This window comes from Notolabrus celidotus, chromosome 20 (genome assembly GCF_009762535.1).
Source record: "Notolabrus celidotus isolate fNotCel1 chromosome 20, fNotCel1.pri, whole genome shotgun sequence".
Classification (NCBI taxonomy): domain Eukaryota; kingdom Metazoa; phylum Chordata; class Actinopteri; order Labriformes; family Labridae; genus Notolabrus; species Notolabrus celidotus.
The window spans coordinates 19,052,346-19,076,725 of record NC_048291.1 but is presented as its reverse complement, the minus strand read 5'-3'; the positions used below and the strand labels follow the sequence as shown (position 1 = coordinate 19,076,725).

General features: G+C 38.3%; 1 protein-coding gene and 1 long non-coding RNA gene across 3 annotated transcripts in view; one reads left to right on the top strand and one right to left on the bottom strand.

The window, feature by feature from the left end:
• Positions 1-7,361: 7,361 nt before the first annotated feature.
• LOC117832001 lies at positions 7,362-9,725 on the bottom strand. 2 transcript variants are annotated; one of them, XR_004635120.1, is made up of 2 exons: positions 9,564-9,725; positions 7,362-7,642 (listed from the first exon to the last, which is right to left on the bottom strand). It is a non-coding gene; the product is annotated as an uncharacterized LOC117832001 (long non-coding RNA). The 2 variants fall into 2 exon arrangements; XR_004635121.1 differs by lacking the exon at positions 9,564-9,725 and adding an exon at positions 8,992-9,092.
• LOC117831997 (ral guanine nucleotide dissociation stimulator-like 1) overlaps positions 9,143-24,380 on the top strand; it is a 30,706-nt gene continuing 15,468 nt past the window's right edge. The window contains 10 exon segments of the mRNA XM_034710939.1: positions 9,143-9,661; positions 12,732-13,024; positions 15,417-15,461; positions 15,573-15,772; positions 15,859-16,007; positions 16,096-16,344; positions 16,488-16,591; positions 16,992-17,076; positions 22,759-22,827; positions 23,399-23,485. Of these exon segments, the coding sequence (XP_034566830.1) occupies positions 9,638-9,661; positions 12,732-13,024; positions 15,417-15,461; positions 15,573-15,772; positions 15,859-16,007; positions 16,096-16,344; positions 16,488-16,591; positions 16,992-17,076; positions 22,759-22,827; positions 23,399-23,485 (1,305 nt within the window). The 5' untranslated portion in view covers positions 9,143-9,637.

The window sequence follows — 24,380 nt, the reverse complement described above, 5'->3', positions numbered from 1 at the left end:
TTGACCCACAAGATAACTGGTGATACCAAATTATCCACAGGGTTATCAGGTCTGTGTGTCTATCCAGAGCATTTTGGTGTTTATTTTTGTCACTTTGACCTCAAACTATTCTTAACAGTGAATGACAAACATTGAGGAAGTGATATCAGAAAGTAAATGCTTGTAGAGTTGCGACAAACACATTAATATATCCAGGGAAACACTATTTAGCACCATCATAATCAGTTTAATTCATCCCTGGAATAAGACACTTCTGGTCTGTGCCATTAGGCCACTTCTAACATACAAGCATGGACTGTATCTTCAATGACTATGCTAAATATGCTGACTGTTACCATCCAGCACTTCTAGCTCAATGACCAGCATTTAACACACATTGCGTGATGAAAATTAGCTAACAGTTTTATATAAGGTCTACCTATGAGGGGGGGGGGGGGGGGGGGGGGGATTTTATTCTAACGTGACGGTGCAAAAGATATTAAGATTCCGAGTTTATGCCCAAATAAGGACATGACTGACGTGACTCCCGGTCGAGAACACATAGCTATTGGCTAGGAGGCTCACACTACGTCACACTCTGCCTGGTTGAGTTCCGCATTTCCAATATGGCTGCCGCCGTCGATTGGCTTCCAAACAGCGCTCAGGAACAGATGGGTGACGTCACGGATACTACGTCCATATTTTATACAGTCTATGGCATTGACTTAGGAAGCAGTTACAAACATACAGGCATAGCACTTATGACAAGCATAATAATTAAAAAAGACTTACACATCACCAGTTCGTCAGTGGACAGTTAGCCTAGCATCTCTAGCATGAAAGTAGTATGTAAGCATTCAGTTTATTCCCAACTTTCAAGTAGAGTTGCCACCCATCCTGTTTTTCCCAGAATTGTTCTCTTTTGTCACCAGCTGTCCCGGGAACATAAAAATCTCTCACAATTTGTCCAGTTTTTTGGGGAAAATGCAAAAACCTCATTTGATTTCCTTCGTTCTGTAGTCTAGAAAGGTCCCCCGTGCTTCTGCGGCTATTTGAAATTGTCTGTTTTCTTCCCGTCTATGTGTATGTCACAAGCACGCCCTAGCACTCAAAGGGGGTTAAGCAGGGAGGGAAACTTGACAGAAGAGAGACAGCAAGCTGAATTGACAGACGTACCCCGCCCTAAGGTCTTCTTTTCACCAACTTTTGGCATTTTCATTGAAAACGGGAGGAGAGACGACTGATGAGGAAGGAGATGGGGCAAATACGTGCAAGCCATCAGCACGAAAAAAAACCTATAGTTACAATCCTGACTGGAAGACACTGTCAGAGTTTGAATGAGTACGGCCGACCCGTCGTATCCCCCGTAAAATATGAAGGGAAAAACACATTGGATATTCAGAAGAAGACAAGATCAGAATCAGAATCAGAATCAGAATCAGCTTTATTCGCCAAGTATGCTTGAACACACAAGGAATTTGACTTTAGTAAACTGTGCTCTCTTTGTACAAGGCATAAGAATAGGAATAAGAATAAGAACTACAATAAAAAATAAAATGAAAATATAATTGTTGTTGTTTTGGCGCACAGTGATCTGTAGCGCCTGCCAGAGGGGAGGAGTTTGAAGAATTTGTGTCCAGGGTGTGAGGGGTCAGCGGTGATGCTACCTGCCCGTTTCCTGTCCGTTGCAGTCTGCGTTTGTCTAGTTTGGTTGCAGAGCCAAACCAGACAGTGATGGAGGTGCACAGAACACCTTGCAGTGGCAGAGCTTACCAGTGTCCTATGTCCAAATTTTATGTTCATTTGGGCAGTCTGAACTGGTAATAGTGGCCGAGCCCTCCGCCCTAAACAATTGGTTGTGTCCCTTTTTTTCACAAATCTAAGGTGGCAACCCTTCTTCCGAGGGGCATTTTCAGTTGCCTGTTAAGCTAGGTAGCTAGCTTCAACTTGCGATTCATGTGACTGCTTGGTGCTACATCATACTAAGATGTTTGGTATGAAACAAAGCAACAGCTGACACACAATTATCTGTAGATTCTTACCTAATAACTTTTTTTTATTAAATATTGACACAAAAGCTGACTAAGGACATTACACATCAGTGGCACCCACCTCGGTTGTTTAGAGAAACACTTCAGTGGCACTCCTCTGTACAGGCAGTTATCGGCTGGAATGCCTGCCCCTTATTGGAAGAACGATTGTAGCTAGCCCAACCTAAATCTAACAGAGGAAATACTAAGTAAATAAATCATGTGCTTGCAGGTACATTAGGTTCCCAGGCTCGTGGAAAGTTGTGCCATCTAGAGAATTTAGATTAGCACGTGTTTTAACAATACAGCTGCTCAGTAGTTTGATTGTGTAACATAACTCATTTTATTGTACCCTTCGACCTAAAATCAGTCTCTTTAGGGTTTATACAGTTGGGGCTGTAAATGGATTGGTTTATTTAGTCGGGTCACAAAATGCCACACCTCTCCCAAGGTTATGGCCATCCAGCACAGACCGTTTTTGACCTTTGCACAGTAAACCCAATCAACACAGTAAAAAAACTAAGAGGATTGCAGCAGACACAAGAGCATCATCATTGTTCCCATGGAGAATAAGGCATCAAATATTTTTGTTTACAGTCAAACAGTGAGCGATAACTCAGGTGTTAAATCACAAAGGAGGCTTTTTGCATCAGAGGTCCTGAGTGGTTCCCAAGGGATGCTGTCCAATGAGGGCTTTCATGCATTCCAATCTCCATAGTGAACACCTGAACAGCCTGAGTACTCCAGTCATAGCAGGCGTGGGGAAGTTCTTGAGAGTGACTGGTATGCACTTGTGTGTCCTTGACAAGCCCAAAAATTATAAAGCAGCCACACACTTTGGTATGTTTCTATTTCAAGCATTTTGTATTTGGAAAAGTTTCTTACAAACGTAATGAGGTCAATTTTTTTTTTTACCATTTTCACCACAACAGAGGTTAACGTGACGGAAAACAAAGGAAGCCCTTAATTAATAATACCTGCTAGCATATGTTTTAGTTTTGTTAATAATAGCGGTCCCCGGCTGTTCCATCCAAAGTCCCACTGTCCACATGCCAAAGTGTCCTTGTGCAAGACATTTAACCCCAACTACCCTTTGTGCTGTGCCATCAGCGTGTGAATGGGATCAGTTAATACTGATGGGAACTTAGATAGCAGCCTCTGCCATCAGTGTGTGAATGTGACATGTACTGTAAAATTCTTTGAGTGGTCAGAAGACTAGAGAAAGTGTATTATTAATACAGTCCATTTACCATTTGAGTGGATCACTATTGCCAATTCACAATAATGTAGGGTGTCTGGGTCAGCCTTAAACTGACAACAGCCTCATGTCCCTTCACGATATTTGCATTAAGTAATTTTTTTGTTGATTTTGGGGAAGCATAATAAGCTATAAAACAGGTCTGCTATATAATTATTGTTATAATAATAATAATCATCATATCATAATCATAATAATAATAATAACAATAATAATATTAATACTATTACAAAATAGTTTATTATATTATTGTTGTGAATATTATTATTATTAGTAGTAGTAATAACATACTAATAAAAATCATCATCATTATTATTATTATCAACAATTATACTATTAATAGAATATATAATAATCAAAATAACAATAATAATAATAACAATAATTATTATTGTTGTCATATTATTCAATTATAGTAATATTATTATGAATAATAATAATGATTCTTATTATCATTGTTATTAATAGTAATACAAATACTTACAATAATAATTATTATTGTTTCTTTTTATTTCACACCCAGAAGACAAAACATTTGTATTAGCACACTTACTTTAGCTCTATTTTGTATGGGAAAGAGTGTTCACCAGCTTGTTTCTACCATTTGCTTGTTTCTGTCAGACCAGAAATCTGTACACTGAAAGCAGCTTGCTACTGCTGTACGCAAAACTCTATGAGAGTAGTGAGGGTGAGACCGACTGTAAAGAATAAGGGGCTGTGCAACCAAAACACTGAGCTGAAAGGCCCCTGCAGAGCACGTTTGCCTCAGTGACCCTGGAACAACAGTTTTGGTAAGTTTAATCTTTTACGCAAGAGACATACAAATATGCTGAGTCAATAAAAAATACTGTTAATAACTTTGCCTGTGTCATAACGCACAGAAATAGTTTTAAATGGTTGTGATGTAGTGATAAAGAATTGTCTGTCGACATTCCTCGCCACTCCTGTTACCACTGTGCGTCAGCAGTCCCCTGAGGTCCTTGGATTCCTGAATCAAATGTCCAAACACTCTCATTCTGTTAGGATTTAGTTTGTATTCCATTCCTATGGACAAGGATCTTTAGCTAATACTTCTTTGTTATCGCTGTTAGTTGATATATGATACAATCAGCTAACTGGACAATGTTGTTGCTGAAAAAAGGCCTCTCTTTGACCAAGTCAGTACATGAATGTTAAGTGGAAATCTGTGACAGGTGTCATATGGCAGAAAACAGGCATGAAAATACTCAGAGGAGATGCTCAAGATCATTCACTCATTTGAAGTGCTCTCAAGTGGCAGCATGCCGAGATGGAAGAGTTCTTTGCTGTTGTTGGATTGTATGGTATGTAGCATAGCTATTGTTTACAGCATGCTTGGTGGAGTGGGTTGGTCCTCTACAATGGTCCAGATATCAAAAATACAGTTGAAACCAGACGTTTACATACACTGTATAAAAAACACGTAATCTTTTTTGTCTCCACTGTCTGACAATTAAATTAGACTAATTTTTTCTTGTTCCATGTCAGTTAAGATCCCCAAAATTATTTCTATTTGCAAAATGTCAGAATAATGAGAGGAGAGAATTTATTAGAGATTTTAGTATTACTTTCTTCAAATCAAAAGTTAACATACATTTCCCTAGTATTTGGTTGCATTGCCTTTAAAACTGTATAACTTGGGTCCCACGTTTTGGGTAATCTTCCACAAGCCTCTCACAATAGTTTGCTGGAATTTTTGTCCATTCCTCCAGACAGAACTGGTGTAACTGAATCAGGTTTATAGGCCGTCTTGCTCGCCCACGCCTTTTCAGATCTGCCCACAAATTTTCTATGGATTGAGATCAGGGCTTGTGATGGCCACTCCAAACATTGACTTTGTTGTCCTTAAGCCACTTTGTTACTGATTGGCAGTATGCTTAGGGTCATTGTCCATTTGAAAGACCCATTTGCACCCAAGCTTTAACTTCATTGCTGATGTCTTGAGATGTTGCTTCAATATTTCCACATAATGTTCTTTCTTCAAGATGCCATCTATTTTGTGATTTTTCCTCCAAATGTAACAATGATCATTATAGCTAAACAGTTCAGTTTTCGTTTCATCAGACCACAGGACATGTCTCCAAAAATGAAGGTCTTTGTCCCTGTGTGCATTTGCAAACTGTTTTTATGTTGCTTTTTGAGTAATGGCTTCTTCCTTGCCGAGTGGCCTTCAGCCCATGTCGGTGCAGGACTTGTTTGACTGTGGACAATAACTCTTGCTTACCAGCTTCAGCCAGCATCTTCACAAGGTCTTCTGCTTTTGTTCTGGGATTGATACACACATTTTGCACCAATAAACGTTCATCTCTGGAACACAGAAGCCGTCTTTCCTGAGCGGTTTGGTGCCTGGACATTCCCATGGTGTTTATAACTTGCATGATTGTTTGTACAGAGATGAACTGGCACCTTCAGGCATCTGGAAATTGTACCCAGGATGAACCAGAGCTGTGGTGGTGGACAATTCTCTTCCTGATATCGTGGCTGAACTATTTTAATTATGATGTCTCACAAGGAAGCAGTGTGTTTGAGTTGTGCCTTTGAAATACATCCACAGGTGTGCCTCCAATTAACTCAATAGTTGTCAATAAACCTATCAAAAGCTTCCAGAGCCATGAAATCATCTTCTGGGCTTTCCCAATTGTTTAAAGGCACAGTAATCTTAGTGTATGTAAACTTTTGACTTTGAAGAAAGTAATACTAACACCTCTAATCAATTCTCTCTCTCTCTCTCTCTCTCTCTCCTCTCCTCTCATCTCTCTCTCTCTCTTCTCTCTCTCCTCTCTCTCTCCTCTCTCTCTCTCTCTCCTCCTCTCCTCTCTCTCTCTCTCTCATTATTCTGAAATTTAGCAAATAGAAATAATTTTGGTGATCTACTGACCTATAACAAGAAAGTTTAGTCTAATTTAATGTCAGACAGTGAGACAAAAACAATTGTGTCTTTTTATACAGTGTATGTAACTTCTGGTTTCAACTGTATATCTCACATGAACGATCTTAAAATTGCCCTTTATCCCAATAATAGCAAAATAAATCACATTCCCTGTGTTGATGCTAGTTAGCATGGGTTAGCATTTAAATACTGCGACAACTATATATATATGGTAAGTACATCAGAAATGACATATTATCATGCATGATTGTAGACCTTAAATCTTGTTCATGCCCTAGATTGTCCTTCAACTCTACAGAGGAAAAGTACATGGACTGCTTTTATAAACACAAATGTTATGAAAGTTAATAACCAAAGTAAGTCATGTTCCTGAACCTCAGAACACTTATCAGTTGACTCTGACTGCACATACATAGAAAGAGATCACATGTAATAGCAGGGTAGGTGGAGCTGCATTGTGTGGTTTCAAATTGGTGTTAACAACGTTGGTTTTATATATTATCACAAACAACAATGACAGGCTCTCAGGGGAAAGGTGACCACCTAAAGGCGTCACTGGGTTCAAAGCAGTCGGCTAAAGTTCTGGCTGATTAAAGGTAACTATATCTGCGCCAAGATAAGACAAAACATTAAGGTTACACTTGTGCCAGTGACAACAAGGGTTTTATATGACCCCTGTAGTATTTGTTGTAGTATGACGCAGGAGGAAGGATGCACTTCTTAAAAGCCCCACACAAAACCTTTGATTGGTAGTTAATCTACAAGTCACATCCTGATTAAACTTTGTGTGCTGTTTCATTTGGAAGGGAAGATGATAGACATAAGGAGAGAGAGACACATTTAATGAGTGTGCAAAGGTGTTGTAGATATGCATGTTAGATATTTTATATGGATATGATCTAGATATTCTACTTTTACCTATAAAGTTTGAACTTAACCTCATTTTTCATTTATTTTTTTCTAGTGGATGTTCCTCTCACAGAGCCACACCAACTTTAGCGGCAACTGGCACTTATGCTTTCTTATGTTATTTGGAATATTATCATGTTTTTTTTGTAACTAATTGGCATTAATCAAACAGCTTTCAGTAGCCCTACAACCACTGTCAGGCATTTGTACCGCATTACAACAAGGGATAGTAAAAAAACAGAAAAAATACATTTAAAGATGAGACTATTGTCACATGAACGATTTGATTTTTTATTGTTGAACGTTATTCACATTTTTGAAAGTCATGACTGACACAACTCAACAGATAAATGGACCCAAACACATGCTCACTCAGGAAGGTGTGATAAAAGACAAGGTTTAAATAACAGTCCAGGTTGGTACAGTCCATAAGGCAAACAGAATCCAATGGAGCAGGCAAAGGCAAAAGTCAAACACTAGAAAACAAGCTGGACCGAGGTGACACTATGGGAACACACTATGGGGCAGCATATGGTGGGAAAACACACAGAGCAGGATCTGGAAGACAGAGACAAGGGTCAGTAAAAAATAAAACAGGAAACGAGAACACTAAAAATGAATGAACAGAAAGAAAACATAACTCAGGTGACTTGATGGACCGTGTCAGTGACTCATCCCTATTTTAAGTGTACAGCAAAGGTGGAGTTTTGTGTTAACTTAGTGAGAGGCTCCCTGAGGGAATTTCACAAGATGTGGGACTCGTTCTTTAAGTATTTGCAGGAGCTAGACCTCTCTGAGACCCCTGATTAGGTGGTTTACCATTTTGGCAATATTCGAAGTGATGTTGACGACGGCAGACTGACCAATAACAATTTATTTATTTTTAATTGTTTTTTAAAAATTTTTTAAATTTAATTTAATTTATTTTTTGTATTTGTCTATTTACTTAATTATTTATTCACTTTATACATATTGATTTGTATACGCTTCTCTATATCATTTAAATTCTAATATAATATGTACCACTATTGTTGTTGTTGTTGTTGTTGTTGTTGTTGTTGTAGTATGTCACTGTCTGTGTGCTGTCCTGGTTTTGTGTTGTTTGTATTTAACAAAATGTCAATAAAAAAAAAGAACATTATCCCGTATGTATGGAAGCGGATTAGGGCCACTGAAAAGAAAAAAAACAAAATTAAGGTCAATTTTTTTTTTATTATTATTATTCTTCTGAGAAAAAAGTCAGAATTCTGACTTTTTTCTCAGAATAATAATTAAAAAAAAAAATTTGACCTTAATTTTTTTTTTTTTCAGTGGCCCTAATCCTCTTGAAGAATTATGAGATTAAAGTCAGAATTATGAGATTAAAGTCAAAATTCTGAGAAATAAAGTCATAATTCTGACTTTTTTCTCAGAAGTCAGAATTCTGAGAATAAAGTCATAATTCTGACTTTAATCTCATAATTCTGACTTTCTTCTCATAATTCTGAGATTAAAGTCATAATTCTTAGAAATGAAGTCAGAATTCTGACTTTTAGCTCAGAAGTCATAATTCTGAGAATAAAGTCATAATTCTGACTTTAATCTCAGAATTCTGACTTTTTTCTCAGAAGTCTGAGATTAAAGTCATAATTCTGACTTTTTTCTCAGAAGTCAGAATTATGAGAAAAAAGTAAGAATTATGAGATTAAAGTCAGAATTCTGAGATTAAAGACAGAATTCTGAGAATAAAGTCATAATTCTGACTTTAATCTCATAATTCTGACTTTAATCTCATAATTCTGACTTTAATCTCAGAATTCTGAAATTAAAGTCATAATTCTGACTTTATTTCTCAGAATTCTGACTTTAATCTCAGAATTCTGACTTTTTTCTCAGAATAATAATTTCAAAAAAAAATTTGACCTTACATTTTTTTTTCAGTGGCCCTAATCCTCTGCTGTACGTATTTTATATGGATGTAACTCCATGAATACATTTCATATATTACATTAATTTCGTTACGAAATTACATTGGAAGATGGGGCGAGGGGTTAAGCCCACCCACATGTCGCCATTGGCTGTAGCAATGAAAACATCTACTGAAGACAGTCTATGCCGAAGACTCATTTCAGCATTTCTCCTAGACACACACACATAACCAGACACACCTCCCCTAACTCCTCCTACAGTCAGAACTTGGAGCAGAGAGTTGCCTCCCACTCTAAACCACTCCAGTGAGTTTCAGTCGAACTGTCCACAGACGCTCAGGAAACCAGCCGTGGATAGAAATCATCCACAGTTTAGATCTCGCATTTTTTTTAGCTGTAACATAGGCTAGACCGTCAGCAGCACATTGATATGCAGGCATAAAATGTAGCGGTCACTGTGCAGTGAAAGTCGTCATCTATTTGTATTTCAGGAGTGCTAATGTAGTCCTAAAAGATAATTTAAAAATCGTATTATTACATCAAGATGAAGCCTTAAATCGTCCAATCCTCACCCTGAAACTACCGATTATTAGTCCAACAATTCCTGTGAAGATGGACTGCAGCACTCCTTAAGTGACGAGACGAGATGGGAAAATGGGAGTTAACCATGGTAAGACAATTGTTTGATTTAACTAAAAAAAGAGCTGAATAAAGAAGGCAGAGGTTATGTTGCCAACCTGTAAGAATTGCAAAGAAATCTTGTAGACAAAGTGTTCTCAATCTCATATTTTCAGATATATTTCTCATCTGTTGGAGCTTGGGCTACTCTCTGTTTGCAAATGTTGTTTTGTATTGCATGAACCCTGCAGGTTTAAGATATGGCTATTTGGAAGAATGCAAAAGAACCTGCCTTTGTTTGTGCTCCCCATGTAAAACTAAGCATTTGCACAACATTACATGATAGAAAGAGACCATGATTGTCACTGGATTTGAAGTTTAAAGTAAGTTCATGTTAAAAATCAGCAAACAGTTGCTGTATCTCTGCTAAATTTCATTGAATAAAGAAGACAAATCTTGAGAAACAGGTTAAAGTTCTTGGTGGGAGGACCATTGTTCATTAATTTGAAGTTTCTGTTACTTCAAGAAAAGTTGTGTGTTTTAAACTGTTCATTTTAAGCTATTTCAAAGCTTCACAAGTGCTTTGTGGATATTTGGATCAAATTGTAACAACTACATGATACCTAAATCAAATAATTAATTATTTATTTATTTATTAAACTGTAACTTTTTATTCTTGACAATCTAATATGTTTTTACGATTTTTAATGACTATTTTTAATTTCATTTAATGTTTTTTTTAATGTTCAACTGATTTTTAACTGTATTGATTGTTTTATGTAAAGCACTTTGAATTGCCTTGTTGTTGAAATGCGCTTTATAAATAAATTTGCCTTGCCTTGCCTTGCCTTTACAAATGTCAAGGCTGTCCGTGTTGGAGAAACATGGCAGATTAATCCCATATTGTTGTTTCTTTATTGAAATTAAAAGCTGTAAATCACATTGTGGCTAGTGGATGAGCCTAACAATTTCATTTAGGCATATAATTGAAAAGTGCTGTCGGTAGTGCTTAGTACCACCATCGCTGCCCCTGACTAACAGGACACAATACACTGTTTCCCATCTATGCAGAAAACAATCCTGGTTTCTATATGTGAGGAACAATGGAGTTTGTGTGATACTGGTTAGCACTGGCAAGCACAGCAGTAACACATTTAACTGTAAGTTAAGACATTTAAATAATCAATTAAAAAAGAGGTCATAAGTCCTCTTTTTTCAAATTACATAAGATGTGTGGTTGTAAAGAATAGTTCGATTGAAAAGGGTTTTGACACATGGATATCCACATGCTTGCCAGGGCCTCTGTGGTTGGTTAGGCATTTGCATATCAAGCAGATGGATTAGACAGGAGTTATGCAAGAAATGACATGGCATGTGTGTGCTGTCAATACGTCAAACGTACTGGTAGAACTTCTCAACCTATGAAATCAGCTGTGTGAAGCCTTGTAATGTCTAAAGAAATAACCCTAATGATGTCATAGAGACTCCATCAGGGTAACCTTGGGTTAGGGGATAAGATTTGATAAGATTGGTCGAGGCAGATGGCAGAGTCTGGTTCTGCTCAAGGTTTCTGCCTGTTGAAAGGAAGTTTTTCTTTGTCACTGTAACCAGCTAAATACTGCAAGGTGAAATGCTCATGGTGGTAGATGGCTGTCTAACATGAGTTGGTTCTGCTCGAGGTTTCTGCCTGTTAAAAGGAAGTTTTGCCTTGCTGCTGTATCTTGCTAAATACTGCGAGATGCAATGCCCATGGTGGATTAAGATGAGATAAGATCGAGTCCTGTCAGTAAGAGGGGACTGGATCGTATCCTGTCTTGATGTTGGGTCTTTGTTAATAATTTAACATAGAGTATGGTCTAGACCTGCTATGTTTGTTAAAGTGTCTTGAGATAACGATCGTTGTGATTTGACGCTATACAAATAAAGATTGATTGATTGAAGATTTGAAAGTTTCAACCAGGAAGCCTGTGTAGAAAAAATCTGGGTCAAAGAACTTGATATGCGTTTTCTTTTCCTCCAAGATTGATGTTGATAAGTTGCATTATGGGAAATGTAGTATCAAGCAGATATCTCAGTCCTAGCTTCTTATTTTGGATATTTTCTATCAACCAACTGAACTGGCAATCATTTAATTCTTAATCCGTTGTGTGTTCCTCTGATGAAGGATAAAAGGGAAGCTGTGGCTAGCTCTTTGCTCGCTTTAATACCTTATGATATCTGATATTTCAACTACTGAACTGTCATAAGTAAAGTTGTTATGTCTTGGTTTAAAAGATGGAAATTAACAGAAGAGAAGCAGATTTCAAAGAGACAACAAGCCCCATCGCCCATTGGTTGTATGTATACTTCCAAATAAAGAGCTGCTCCTCTGGATCTAGTATATTATGCATCACAGCCTTTGTCTTTGTTGGTACTCACATTTGATTAACCCTTTACAAAGTGAATTGTATGTTGCATCAAGTGCTGTTGAGCACTATTGAGCAGCAATCACTCAAACACTGATTAATATCTACCACTTAGATCAAACAAGGTCTGTCCTTTTCTCTGTATTATTAATGAAGAGCCAGTGTGTTCAAACAGAATCGTGCTGGGATAACAGTCTCCAGACCTCAGAGTCTCTTTTATTGTATCGGCATCAAAGGAAACTAGGTGCTGCCTGTCATTAAGGCAGTGTTTTGCATGTACTGTCCCATGTACTATCCTTTGATAACCCTATTCGTGCATGAATATTTATCTTAAACTACGCAGAAAAAGTTTGAGTCACAAGGCAAACGGAAGAAATGAAACAACCAGCATATGAGACCGATGACCTTCTGATAACGGGCATTATTACTGACTTACCTGTTTGTGCAGTCATCCAAGGGTAACAACAGTGGTTAAGCAATAGTAAGTTGCTGTTTTGGTTCATGTGGGATTAGTAGGAGTCTTTGTGGTGTTGTGTCACTTGTTTTCGCAAGTGTAGATTCATCACGAAGCCTTGCTGCTATTTTACCTCCTCACGGCCCAGGCTGACCTTTCTGTGATCACCAGTATAATTTTTCTATCTTTACATGTGTGTCTTTCACCCAACTTTGTGAGTGTTCCTTTACCTTAACATTATTCCCTACATTTGTCATCCTCAGAACCCAGTGCAGGAATGGGGAGAGGAGTACGAAGGCGGTGCAGTGTACGGGGTCACCCTGCGTCGGGAGCCCGTCCCCCCCTCCTCCTCGGGCCCGAGAGACACGAGTCAATGCTGTGCTTTCGTCCAGTACCGAACCTGCAAGGTGCGGCGCTTGAAGGCTGCTAACCTGAACATTCTTGTAAATCAGCTCCTTACCTCTGGCTGCCAGGAGCAGGACTACAGCAGGATATTCCTCTCCACATACAGAACCTTCACTGGAACGTCAAAGCTCATAGAGATGCTCTTCCAGAGGTATAGACTTCTTCTTTTTAACACTCTTTTCCTAGTTTGTAATTTGCAACATACACTTTATTGGCTTTCATGCCTGGAGCTTACTCGCTGAGAGTGAGAAGACAAGCTTGATTGCACTCTAAAGTCTTTATGAGAATTATTACAGCCACCTAGCTTAACTTAGCTTAGCTGAAAATTGGTAAAAAAAAAAAAAGAAAAGCTGGCCGAACTCTTTCCTGATGTATCCTCATTGTTTTTGTGAATACTGAAACTGATTTCCAGTTTTCTGTTTCAGCATTATGCTATGCTAACTATGAGTCCAGATATATCTGTTAAAAAAGTGCTGTGCTGTCACTTTTAGTTTTGTGGTTTTATTTCCTGTTTCTGGCCGATGAATTGTGGGGAAGAACATTCTTACATAATCTGAATGTGTTGTTTACGCCAAGGTTTTGTATGTATCACAGATCCTGGAGACAAAATCATAACTTATGAGCGGTTGGGGTTTTTGCTGTCAGATTTTGTCAGCTGAAGAACTAAAGGTTCCCTCCATCTACTGTGTTTGAACTAAACAAAGCTAACTGGGTTTAGCTATAGCTAGCAGGATTGGAATTTTCAGTCACGTGACCAGCGCAAATCCTGGAGGTCATAAAGAGCGTAGTGAAATTACGGCTTCCATTAAATGCTCTTTGGAGCTTGTTTATTGTCCACCTCTTCAGAATAAGGCATATTCATATCACCTGACAAGTCCTTTCCAGAACTTCAGGTTGATGATGTTTACATTTATCTAAACAAAAATCCTTCCCTTTACAACCGCTTCCAGGATGAAAGCCTATAAAAGTAAAGACAGATAAATGTATTTTGGATCTGTTCTGGTCAGTAACGCTGCAGTTTGAGGGGTGTCGGGTGAGAAAATTCTTCGTCATCAGAGCAAAGGTGACTGATATCATTCATGCAAATGTGTAAAACTGTCTCCCTCTCCCAAAAGTTCAATGTCATTCCTCGACACTAAATATGAACCTTCACCTCACCTTAACTGGGATCACTGTCCAGCTGTGAAAACAGCAATGTTATTGCTAAGCTAACGTTAGCTGGTTTTCTAGCGGGGCCAACAAGTTACCGCTTGAGTTGTTCACATCGGTCCATTCCCGCAACCGTGTCAGAACAAGTACTACATTGACTAAACATACATGGATTAAAATACTCTATGTTTACTTCAACTCATTGTAAATGAAATGTTCTCTCAAAGACGTGTGGACTTTGATCGTTGTTTTGTTCAGTGGAGCAGTGGAGTGTTTAATATAATTAATCCACATCTCCTCCTCTCAGGATTTTCTTTCTCAGATGGGATTCTTAAGAAGAGTAACCTGGGCTTGTCTCCTCGTCAGCTGGCATTTAAAAAAAGTTTTTAAACACATTGATGGCAGCACAGTCCTGTAGCAGTAGGATGCCTTTCTTGCCCTCCGGTCTGTCTCCGATCCATCACGGCACTGCATCTGATAGGTTTCTATTCTAGTCAATGTGTTAACTTCCACTGGATCCGCTCCGTTGCGATCTGTCTGCGTCTCTGATCCGACACGCCAAAGTCCTCAGGATCAGATACAAAAGACTTCTATTTGTGCTGGATGCCGGAGCAAGACACATAAATCTCAACAGAGGAGATCGAGCGGGACAGGAAGCCTGGCACCAAAACAAAATGAAAACATCTGGTTTATTTTCAGAATAAAATACTCTGTGTTATCACTAGATAATTTTTCACTTAACTACAACAACAAACTGTCATGATGGGCGAAGCCAGGCTTAGGGTCAACAGATTAGAGGTTTTCAGAGGCCAATAAAAACATGGATGAGGAGAGGAGTCGGATAATCGTTGATTCAGGGATTACCAGACGGACCTGACACGGATCTGGTGGAAGTTCTGTGTAAAAGTATCCAAAATGTCAAATTATAAAACTAAAGATTATCTAAACTTGGCTTTTTGTTCATCCCAACCTACCAACAAGATTTCATAGTTAATTCTCTTCTGATAACAAAGTACAGGTTGCTTTGAAATATGTGGTGGAGCTTCAGAGCCCTTTCTATTCTTGATTCTGGAAAAACAGCTCTAGTTTCTGCAGATGCAAAGTCACTATGTTGAGTCAGGATCTTTTCTTGTTTCCCTGACACAGCAACCATCCCCTGCCAGCTTTGATGTAATAATATGTACCTAGCAGGTGCTTGTTATCTTGAGGCTTTCGACAACAACAATTATGCACAGAGCCGTTTTAGACTGTGGTTGGCATGATGTAAGGGTCAGGTGAGCTACAGACTGGAGCAAATAATAATTAAAGTATTTTATTAAAACTCAAGGTAAAAAAAAAAAAAAACGCCCAAAGAGATTGGTGTATAATTTTTTTCTTGTATTTTTTCCCTGTAGAGAAAGTGCTGCCTCTGATCTTGACAACAGTGAATACTACAGAAGGTAGGCCAATGGTTTTTGTGTTGTTATGTTATGTCAGACTCATTTACTGTGTGTTTATGTTGTGAGGTTTAAATAGTTAACCGCAAATGATTTTTCCACTTCCCCCCTCAGCCCTCTGTTGGCCTTTGTCCAGACATGGTTGGATGAGTACAGTGAGGACTTCAGGGACTCTCCTCTGCACCCAGCACTGAGGCTGCTGTTGGATCATCTGAGGATCAGCTCTGCCGTTCATGACAACATCCGCTGCCAGCCCAACTTTTGCTCATTGGCTGGTCAAGCTGAAGCTCTGCTGATGAGATTTCAGAATGAAGGTGATCTGGACTTTGTTCATATGCCTTGCTGTCACTGAAGCTGTTAGCAATTTGAAAATCTAAATCCCTGCTCTGTTCTTCTCTAGAAGCTGAGACACACCTCAGTCCTGCTCAAGCTGATACTGAGGAGGGCTCTGCTGATGAGGATTCAGGATGTGACAATTCCCTGGATCAAGGCGGCATCATGGATTTCTCTGCTGCCGCAATTGCTGAACAACTCACCCGAATGGACTCTGTATGTTAGAGGATGTAGCCTCTGCCCTAAATATCCACATTTCTGTTATTTACTGAAGGCTTATGATTGTTTTTCTATGTGTATTCAGGCTCTCTTTGTCAAAGTGGTGCCCTACCAGTGTATGGGCTGTGTTTGGTCGCAAAGAGACAAAAAAGAAAACATGTCTCCCACAATCAGAGCCACCATCGCACAGTTCAATGCCATTGCCAACAATGTCATCATGTCGTTGCTCTGCAAACCAACGGATGCAACCTTCAGCCCTCCTTCCTCTCGTCGAACTCCCACTACACCAGCTCAACGGGCCCGCATCATAGAGAAGTGGATCAGAGTAGCACAGGTAGGGAAACGATGGTGGAGTGTTTGTTCCAGAAAAGACCAAGTAGTAGCACCATGATCCACCAGTCATCAAGACAAGACGATGTTAGTGGAATATTGATTTCAAACTAAGTGAAATAAGGAATGCATGTTATTCTTCTGCAGGAATGCCGTCGGTTGAAGAACTTTTCCTCTCTCAAGGCGATACTATCAGCTCTTCAGTCCAATGCAGTTTACAGGCTGAGAAAGACCTGGGCTGCTGTTAGCAGGTAGAGTTGTTAAAATCATTTCAAGGCCAAAGCCTTGTATTTCTCTTCAGTTATGTCTTTATTGCACTCTATATAATCATCCTTTAACGAGGCCAGTGGACCCTTGTAATTTGTAATACAGTGTCAGAGCTGTAAGTCAGCAAATGTCTTGCTTCTGTTTGACCCATATTCAAAGTCAAGTCATGGATACTAAAGTCAGCTATTATAATATGAAAGATAACTGAAGCATGCCTTTTTTTTATATTGTTGTAAGTGTTATGTAAAAGTCTGATCATGGACCAAGAAGTGACATAACAATTTTAACAACAGTTATTGTGTAGAATCTGAGTTAAGCTATATTGAATCCGTTTTTTTACTGAATATCTGCACTTTCGCTACATGTCTGTACTCCTTTCTGTAGGGACAGCATGGCCACGTTTGATATCCTCTTGGAAACCTTCCCTGATGAGAACTGTGTCCTGACCAACAGAGAGCTCCTGGTGGAGGTTAGAATGGAGAATTCTTAATGCACTCACATGCTACATTACTTATATGTGTTAAGATGCAACCCTTGAATGTTTGGGTTAAATTATCCTTCTCTTTTCTAAAAAGTTGCCTTAATTGAAATCACTTTAAACTGAAAATCGAACATTTTGTTTTTGTTTTTAAGATATACGTGCCATCTTCACAATCTTGCGTCGGCATTGTAAGCTTCAACAATTTGTGATATTTATCTATAATTTAAATTTCTTATTTATTCATCTTGTAATTAAAAAAATGACCTGTTAAGCTTAGCTTAGCTTAGCTAGGTGCTAGCTAGCTCAACAGGCACCAATCTCACTAATTTCAGTAAATTCACAATTAGGAGAGGATAGGCACTGTATTGTCATTGTAAAAAGAAACGCAACAAAACTTTGTTCTGCAGCACTTCCATACAGCAGCATTACAATGTATGCATATTAGCCAGCAAGCTAATGTTACTAAGACTAAAGTACCCATCTGTGATTTTTATAACAGATACTCATTCAAGTAACTGTACACAATGTAGGCTGCTTAAGTTCTCCTACCAACCAAGTCAAGCTAAGATTACTAATTTATAAAATCGGTAAATCTGCAAACTTGGCCAAGGTTTGGCTAGTAAGCTAACGTTATTTCGCTATGAAGAGTTGTTTTATTTGATAGCAGATACTCTTGCATGTTATTTATTATTATTATTTATGCTACTAAGCAAGGTAGGGAAAAGTAACCAGATTACTTCTTTATGGCAACATGCCATCCCCAACTACAGTTACGTTAGCTAGCAGGGTTAGTTAGCTAGTTAGCATAGTGTCATTGTGTCAAATAGGCGTGATTTTATTTTTTATTTATTAGTTTATTTGACAGGGGCCATGCAAAACAAAAACTGTCAAGCCAGAGTTAGCTATAAGCTAATTTTCATCTGTGGTCCCTGGGCAGGAAGATGTTAACAAATGTACAATACAAATGATAAAAAACATACTAGCATTTAAAAAAATACATAGACTACTCAACACAGTCCATCACTAATAACGACACATTTAAAATTACATTTCATTGTCTCTAATTTGATGCATTCAGATGAGCACATGATTGTTTTTCCTTGAGCCATAATTTTAGTTTACTTTTAAAAACACTGAGGCTTGCACAGTCTCTAATGTGAGTGAGGATTGAGTTCCATTTTCCTGCTGCTCTGACTGAAAATGCAGACTGTCCAAATGCAGTCTTCCTACGTTTAGCTGAACAGTCTCCTCTTGCTGATGCCCTGGTCTCCCTAAGATTGTTCCTGCAGAGTAACACACATTGTTTAAGTGGTGGTGGGGCCTGATCATTTATTAATTTATACATCAGACACATATCTACATAACAAAAAAAACTGTCAAGGGTCATTAAGTTATATTTCGTAATGATTTTACAGTGGTGGTACTTCCTTGTTTTTTTATCTAGAGTTTTTAGTGATTGTTTGTAGAGGGTGTATAATGGTTTTAGAGTGGTTGCTCCAGCCTGAGACCAGATCGTGGCACAATAAGATAAATGAGAAAAAATCATTGAGTGCATGTGCAGTTTAGCAGCGGCCAAAGGTAACTGATGCCTGACATGTCTGAAGTTCATAAGGCTGGCTCTTACATTTCTGCAGACATTTTTTACATGTTTCTTAAAATTTAGGTTGGAGTCAATTGTTACGCCCAGAAACTTGAAATGTTGAACAATCTGTATTACCTCTCTCTTTACAGTCATATCAGGTTGAGGTGTATTGTTTCCCCTGATAGAAAAATACATTCCGACAGTTTTGCTCACATTAAGCGTTAGACAATTGTGAGTGAGCCAATCTGAGACTTTGTTTAATGCTGCAGAGAGTTTGGATGCAGCTTGTTCTCTTGTTTTAGCATGGATATAGATAACTGTGTCATCTGCGTACATTTGGATCTGTACCTCTGGACAGGTCAGGGGCAGATCATTAATGTACAAACTAAATAAAATTGGCCCTAGGATTGATCCTTGTGGCACTCCAACATTACAACCAGTAAAAGATGAGCACGTATCATTAATTCTTGTACTGTACACTGTTTTCTTGAGCATAGGTATGACTCCATCCATGTCAGTGCTTCACCAGAAAAGTTTAACTTTGACAATTAAGACAACAAGACATTATGATTAACGGTATCAAAAGCTTTTTTGAAATCAAGGAAAACAGCAGCAACAACACCTCCACTGTCAAGACTAGATCTGATTTGTTCTGTGAAATAGCAGATTGCTGTCTCGGTTGAGTGATGTTTCCTGAATCCAAACTGCATAGGATGCAATGGAAAATGACTGATATTTAAAAAAGCTATCAGCTGGTCACAGATGACCCGCTCTGTGACTTTAGAGATTACTGGGAGAATACTTATGGGCCTGTAGTTTGCTACATTGGTTTTATCACCTGCCTTAAAGATGGGAGTTACTACTGCTGATTTCCAAGTGCTGGGAAATTTGCATTGTTTTATTGAAAGATTTACAAGATGACTAATAGGAGCAGAGAGGTTACTTTTGTACTTCTTCACAAATGCAGGATCACAATCAAAAACATCTTTAGCCTTGGAGCCTCAGAAATATTAAAAACAGGGAAATCACAGTTTTGTGAAGTAATGATTTGCTTCTTAAGCCAAATGTGTGCGTCAGATCTTGGACTGAATCTATGAAATAATTATTAAATACAGAACATATTTGATTTTTGTCTTGTGTTAAAATTCCTTGAACTTCTAATTCTAATCCTTTGGCTCCTTTGCAGTTGTCTTTCTTTAAAACTTTGTTGATGTTTTCCCAGGTTTGCCTACTATTTCCTTTAGCTTCATTTATCATATCTATAAAAAAATTAGCTTTTTCCTTTCTCAATTCATTGACAACTCTATTACGAAGATGCTGAAAGGTCCTTCTGTCATGGGCTAGTCCTGATTTCAGTGCGATTTTTAAGGAATGATCCCTTTGTTTCATTAAACTCCACAGATGTTGAGTTATCCAAGGCACATTCTGTTTTTTTCCGAGGACAGTTTATGTTTTTACTAAATTCATCTTTAATTTTGTTGATTGTGGACATAAAACATATTGAAGCAGACTCTGGATCATCTGAGGACAGGATGTCAGTCCAAGTTAGTTGTTGAAACTTCCTTTCGAATTCACTGACAAGTTTCTTAGGAATAATTTTGATCATATTTTTACTTTCTTGCTGGTACATGAACCTGTGCTTTGTTAGTTTCCCTTACTATCAATGTCAAATTATGATCTGACATCCCAGTCATTAAATTAAATGATTTAGTTATTCTTTCTGGTTTGTTGCTGAATATTAAATCTATCTGGGTTTGGATGACTGAGTAATCCGAGTAGCGCCTTGGATAAGTTGTTGGAGGTCGAACTGATTTGTTATGTCTTTAAGTTTTTTCCTATTTGCCTTGTCTGCCCAATTTATATTCAAATCCCCAAGCAGGATTAACTCCTTATTTTTATAAAGCTCTTTTAAAATGTTTTTAAAATGTTCATAAAACGTGTTATTTGATGAGGGAGGCCTGTACACGCCAACAACAGTAAAAGACATAGATGGAGACAAAATAAATTTTACAGCAATGCATTCCATATCCATAGCGTGGTCAAATTCGATTTCCTTACAATTAAAACAGTCTTTCACGTACATAATCAGACCTCCACCCCTGCCGGCTTTTCGGTCTTTCCTGAAGACGTTATATCCCTTTATCATATATGCAGAGCTTGCTGATGAGTCTGTCAACCACATTTCAGATAAACAAAGGAAGTCAAGGTTTGAGTCAATCAGTAATTTTTCAAGTTGTTCAGTTTTTGATGCGACACTTCTGATGTTTAAATGTCCTCCGAGTAATCCTTTAGGCTTCGAACGCGGGTCCCACAAAACTTTTGCGTGGTTCGTTGTTTGAAGCACCTGAAAGCTGCGCTGTTTGAGCACAGCGGAGTTGTGTGGACACGCGTCAGGGATAATTGGAGGTATTTGTGTCGAAGTTACCGAAGTAACATCCATCATATGACGGTAAGGAGTTTTATTGTCACTATATTGCTTGGATGAAACGTTACCTTGTCTTTTGAGGATGCTGAAGGAAGGAGAATCACACGCGGAGTCAGGACAGCTGATTTCAGGTCCAGGATTTGATGTACATCACCTGCGAGCAGGATTGTGACTGCTAAATATCCGAGTATTCTCCGAAGCTGTTCAGATGATTTTGATTTGCTTCCTTTGTGGTTTTGTTTGTATTTCGGGAGAATTCGCTTTTCCAGCGTCCAGCAGCTGGGAGAAGCAGATGAGCTGGCTCCGTGAGTTAAAGGTAACAAGGTGTTCAAGGTGTCCTTGCTGCTGTGGATTAGACGCCGAGCAGCAGCGAAGTGATAACATCAGAAGCACTGCAACATAGCTGACAATGATAACTTTTTGTAGCGAGTCAGTATTCATTGACCTTCGTCTTGAGGCAGTTGTAGAGTATACGCCACGTTTATGAACTTTAAAACTGAAGTTAGCAGCTCTTGTACCTGCAACACCTGCCCTGTTGCAGGCATCCACCGCCATCTTTGATTGACTTAAAGCAAGAGCAAGATAATATCACAAAACAGTAGAAATAATTACAGTGACAAACTTATAAAATAAAATGCTATCTTGCGATCTGTTATAGTACACTGCAATGTTATTATCTGACAAAAGTAACTGATAAGAAGGAATTTTTCCAATAACAATTGGATTGTTCGCTGAGTGCATTTTTGACCTTCACATGCATCTCAGGGTTAATGTTTACCTGTGCAAATAGGTCAACCAGCTGCAGCTGTTTCACGCTTTCATTCCCAGCAGCCTTTTAGAGATGGGGGGTATATATACCTTTTAAGTTACCTGGAATAAAGTGATCCTGACTGAATACTGGAACGACAAATCTGGGATTTAGATAACAAACATAACAGGGTACGAATTGTCGATTTAAAACATACAAAGAGATTGGAAATCATTATCTTCTTTGGCACTCAAAGTTCATAGATTTCTCTCTTCAATCATTATAAAGAGTGTTTTTTTTGGTTAAATGTTAAACTGAGAGTTAATAAGGAACTAGAGCTCTCAAGAACATCATGTTCCCTTTTTTCTTTAATGCAGTCTGCCTTAGGCAAGTGCGTCAGAAGAGGCTTGTGTCTAGTTACAGTGAAGGGACTTTCAAGTGAATAGATCACAAATAGACAAGTACTCTCTGCATTACCCTGTGCAAACATCAACCACATAGCTTGCACATGCATACCGCTTTAAAAGAATGTTTACATTGACATCCATTATACTCTTCATTGTTGCATTTGGGTGCTTTTTTTTCCCATGCAATCCCAGTCACTCAAACAAAGCGGAATCCCTGTACTTTCAAATAGATATGGCATGTACACACTTAAGAGTGAAGGATTGCAAGTGGCTCTGTCACAAGATAGTTATTAAACAGGATATCTAAGTTATGTATACTAAAAATGTCTCTTGTATGGAAAAGCGGATAACAATTTGTGCACACTATGGGTCTTCTAGTTGAATGTACTGCAGAAGAAAACAAATCATGCTTGAATTATGACTACATTTTTCTTTCTTTATTAAAATGAGTAGATTTCTGTGTTTATAACCGTCAACTAACATGCCGTCTTCTGACCTACTTTAACAGGATAGAGGCCAAGCCACGGTGGATACTGTTTCTCCAAAGATATCCAAGCGAAGTTCAGTCAAACAGATGGTAAGCAATACCCTAGTATGAGAAAAGAGTGACGACATAAGACGAAGCCTGAGTCTGTGCCATATATTACTGAAGTTCAGCCTCAACTCTAAACAGCTTTTTGCTAACTTTTCTGCCATATTAGATTGCAGTTATGTAGTTAACACACTATTTATTTATCATGTGATTTAAGTTCAGTCTCCTCCATATTGGATAACACTAAATGCCACAAGAGAGCTGATTTCACTCAGTGTGGGTAGAGTATCTTTGGCATGGCAGCAACCCAAACCTATCTTTAACCTCACTGTGTGTTAACATGTCTCAAATGGCTTCAGATCACCAGGATTATAGGACAGTAATAATAGACCAGACTGGAGTCTTTTATGAGTCATATGCACATTCTCTTGGGCTGTAACATGAACTCTGTGGTGCTGCTAACTGGGACTTGACTTGTGTGAATGCTGTTGGATTGCAAACCTATTGAGGAGACACAAGCTAATAACTGTGTTTAAAAGAAATAAAGATACAGAGACACTACAAAATTGCTGCTGTAAGCATAATGGGCAGTTTGCTTGTGTATTTTTCTCTACAGAATACTTCCAGTGGATTGGTTCCTTACCTGGGGACATATCTGACAGTCCTCACCATGCTGGATACTGCTCTACCAGACACATTGGAGGTACATAAGGAACAGTTTCTCTGGGTTTATTTGACAATGTTAACATGTAATGATTCAGTGCAGTTAAATTCCTCTTCATATATTTCACTCCAGGGAGAGTTGGTAACAAAAATGACACCGGATGGATGGGTAGACTGCTGAATGTATTATTCTATGCCTTTTTGTTAAGCTATCTACAATTCAAAAATTTAACTTTGAGGCCAACTGTGCAGCAGTGTTAAAAAAAGGCTCACCAGCGTTTGCATTGTTTGAGGAAACTTGCATACTTTTACATGGTTTGGTCATATTTCTCTGGAGGAAAGAAATTCCTTAAACCAGATTGCTAAATGGTCTAGCCAGTTGATTGGTGACCCAGCATCCCTGTAAACTAGATGGTTACAGCCGATATCTACCTATATTTTAAACAAAGCCTCACGCCCTTTGCGCAGTGGTTTTCAGCTTCTTTACTTTGGGCGACGGTTTTTAGACCCTAGGTGCAGAACAACGCGGTACAAAACAGCGTTGTTCCTGCTGCTATTATTGAACTGAACAAGTCTTAGCATTTTCTTTGCACATACAGACTCAAAATTCATATTTAAAGTCTTAGTCCAGATCTTCTTTCACATTTTTAACGTTTTTATTGGTTGATTGTTTCTGATATGCCTTCATAAATGGAACTATTTTATCATGTTATCATGCTTATTGATTTTATCATTTATTGTTATGTATGTCATGATCTGAGATTTACTGAAGAGGATCAGGGTTACTGAAAAAAAAAGTACAATGTATATATTTTTTATTATTCTGAGATTAGAGTCAGAATTCTGACATGAATCTCAGACTTCTGACTTATACTAAGAATAATGCTAATAAAAATAAATGCACTTTTTTCAGTGGCCCTCATCCTCTTCTGTAG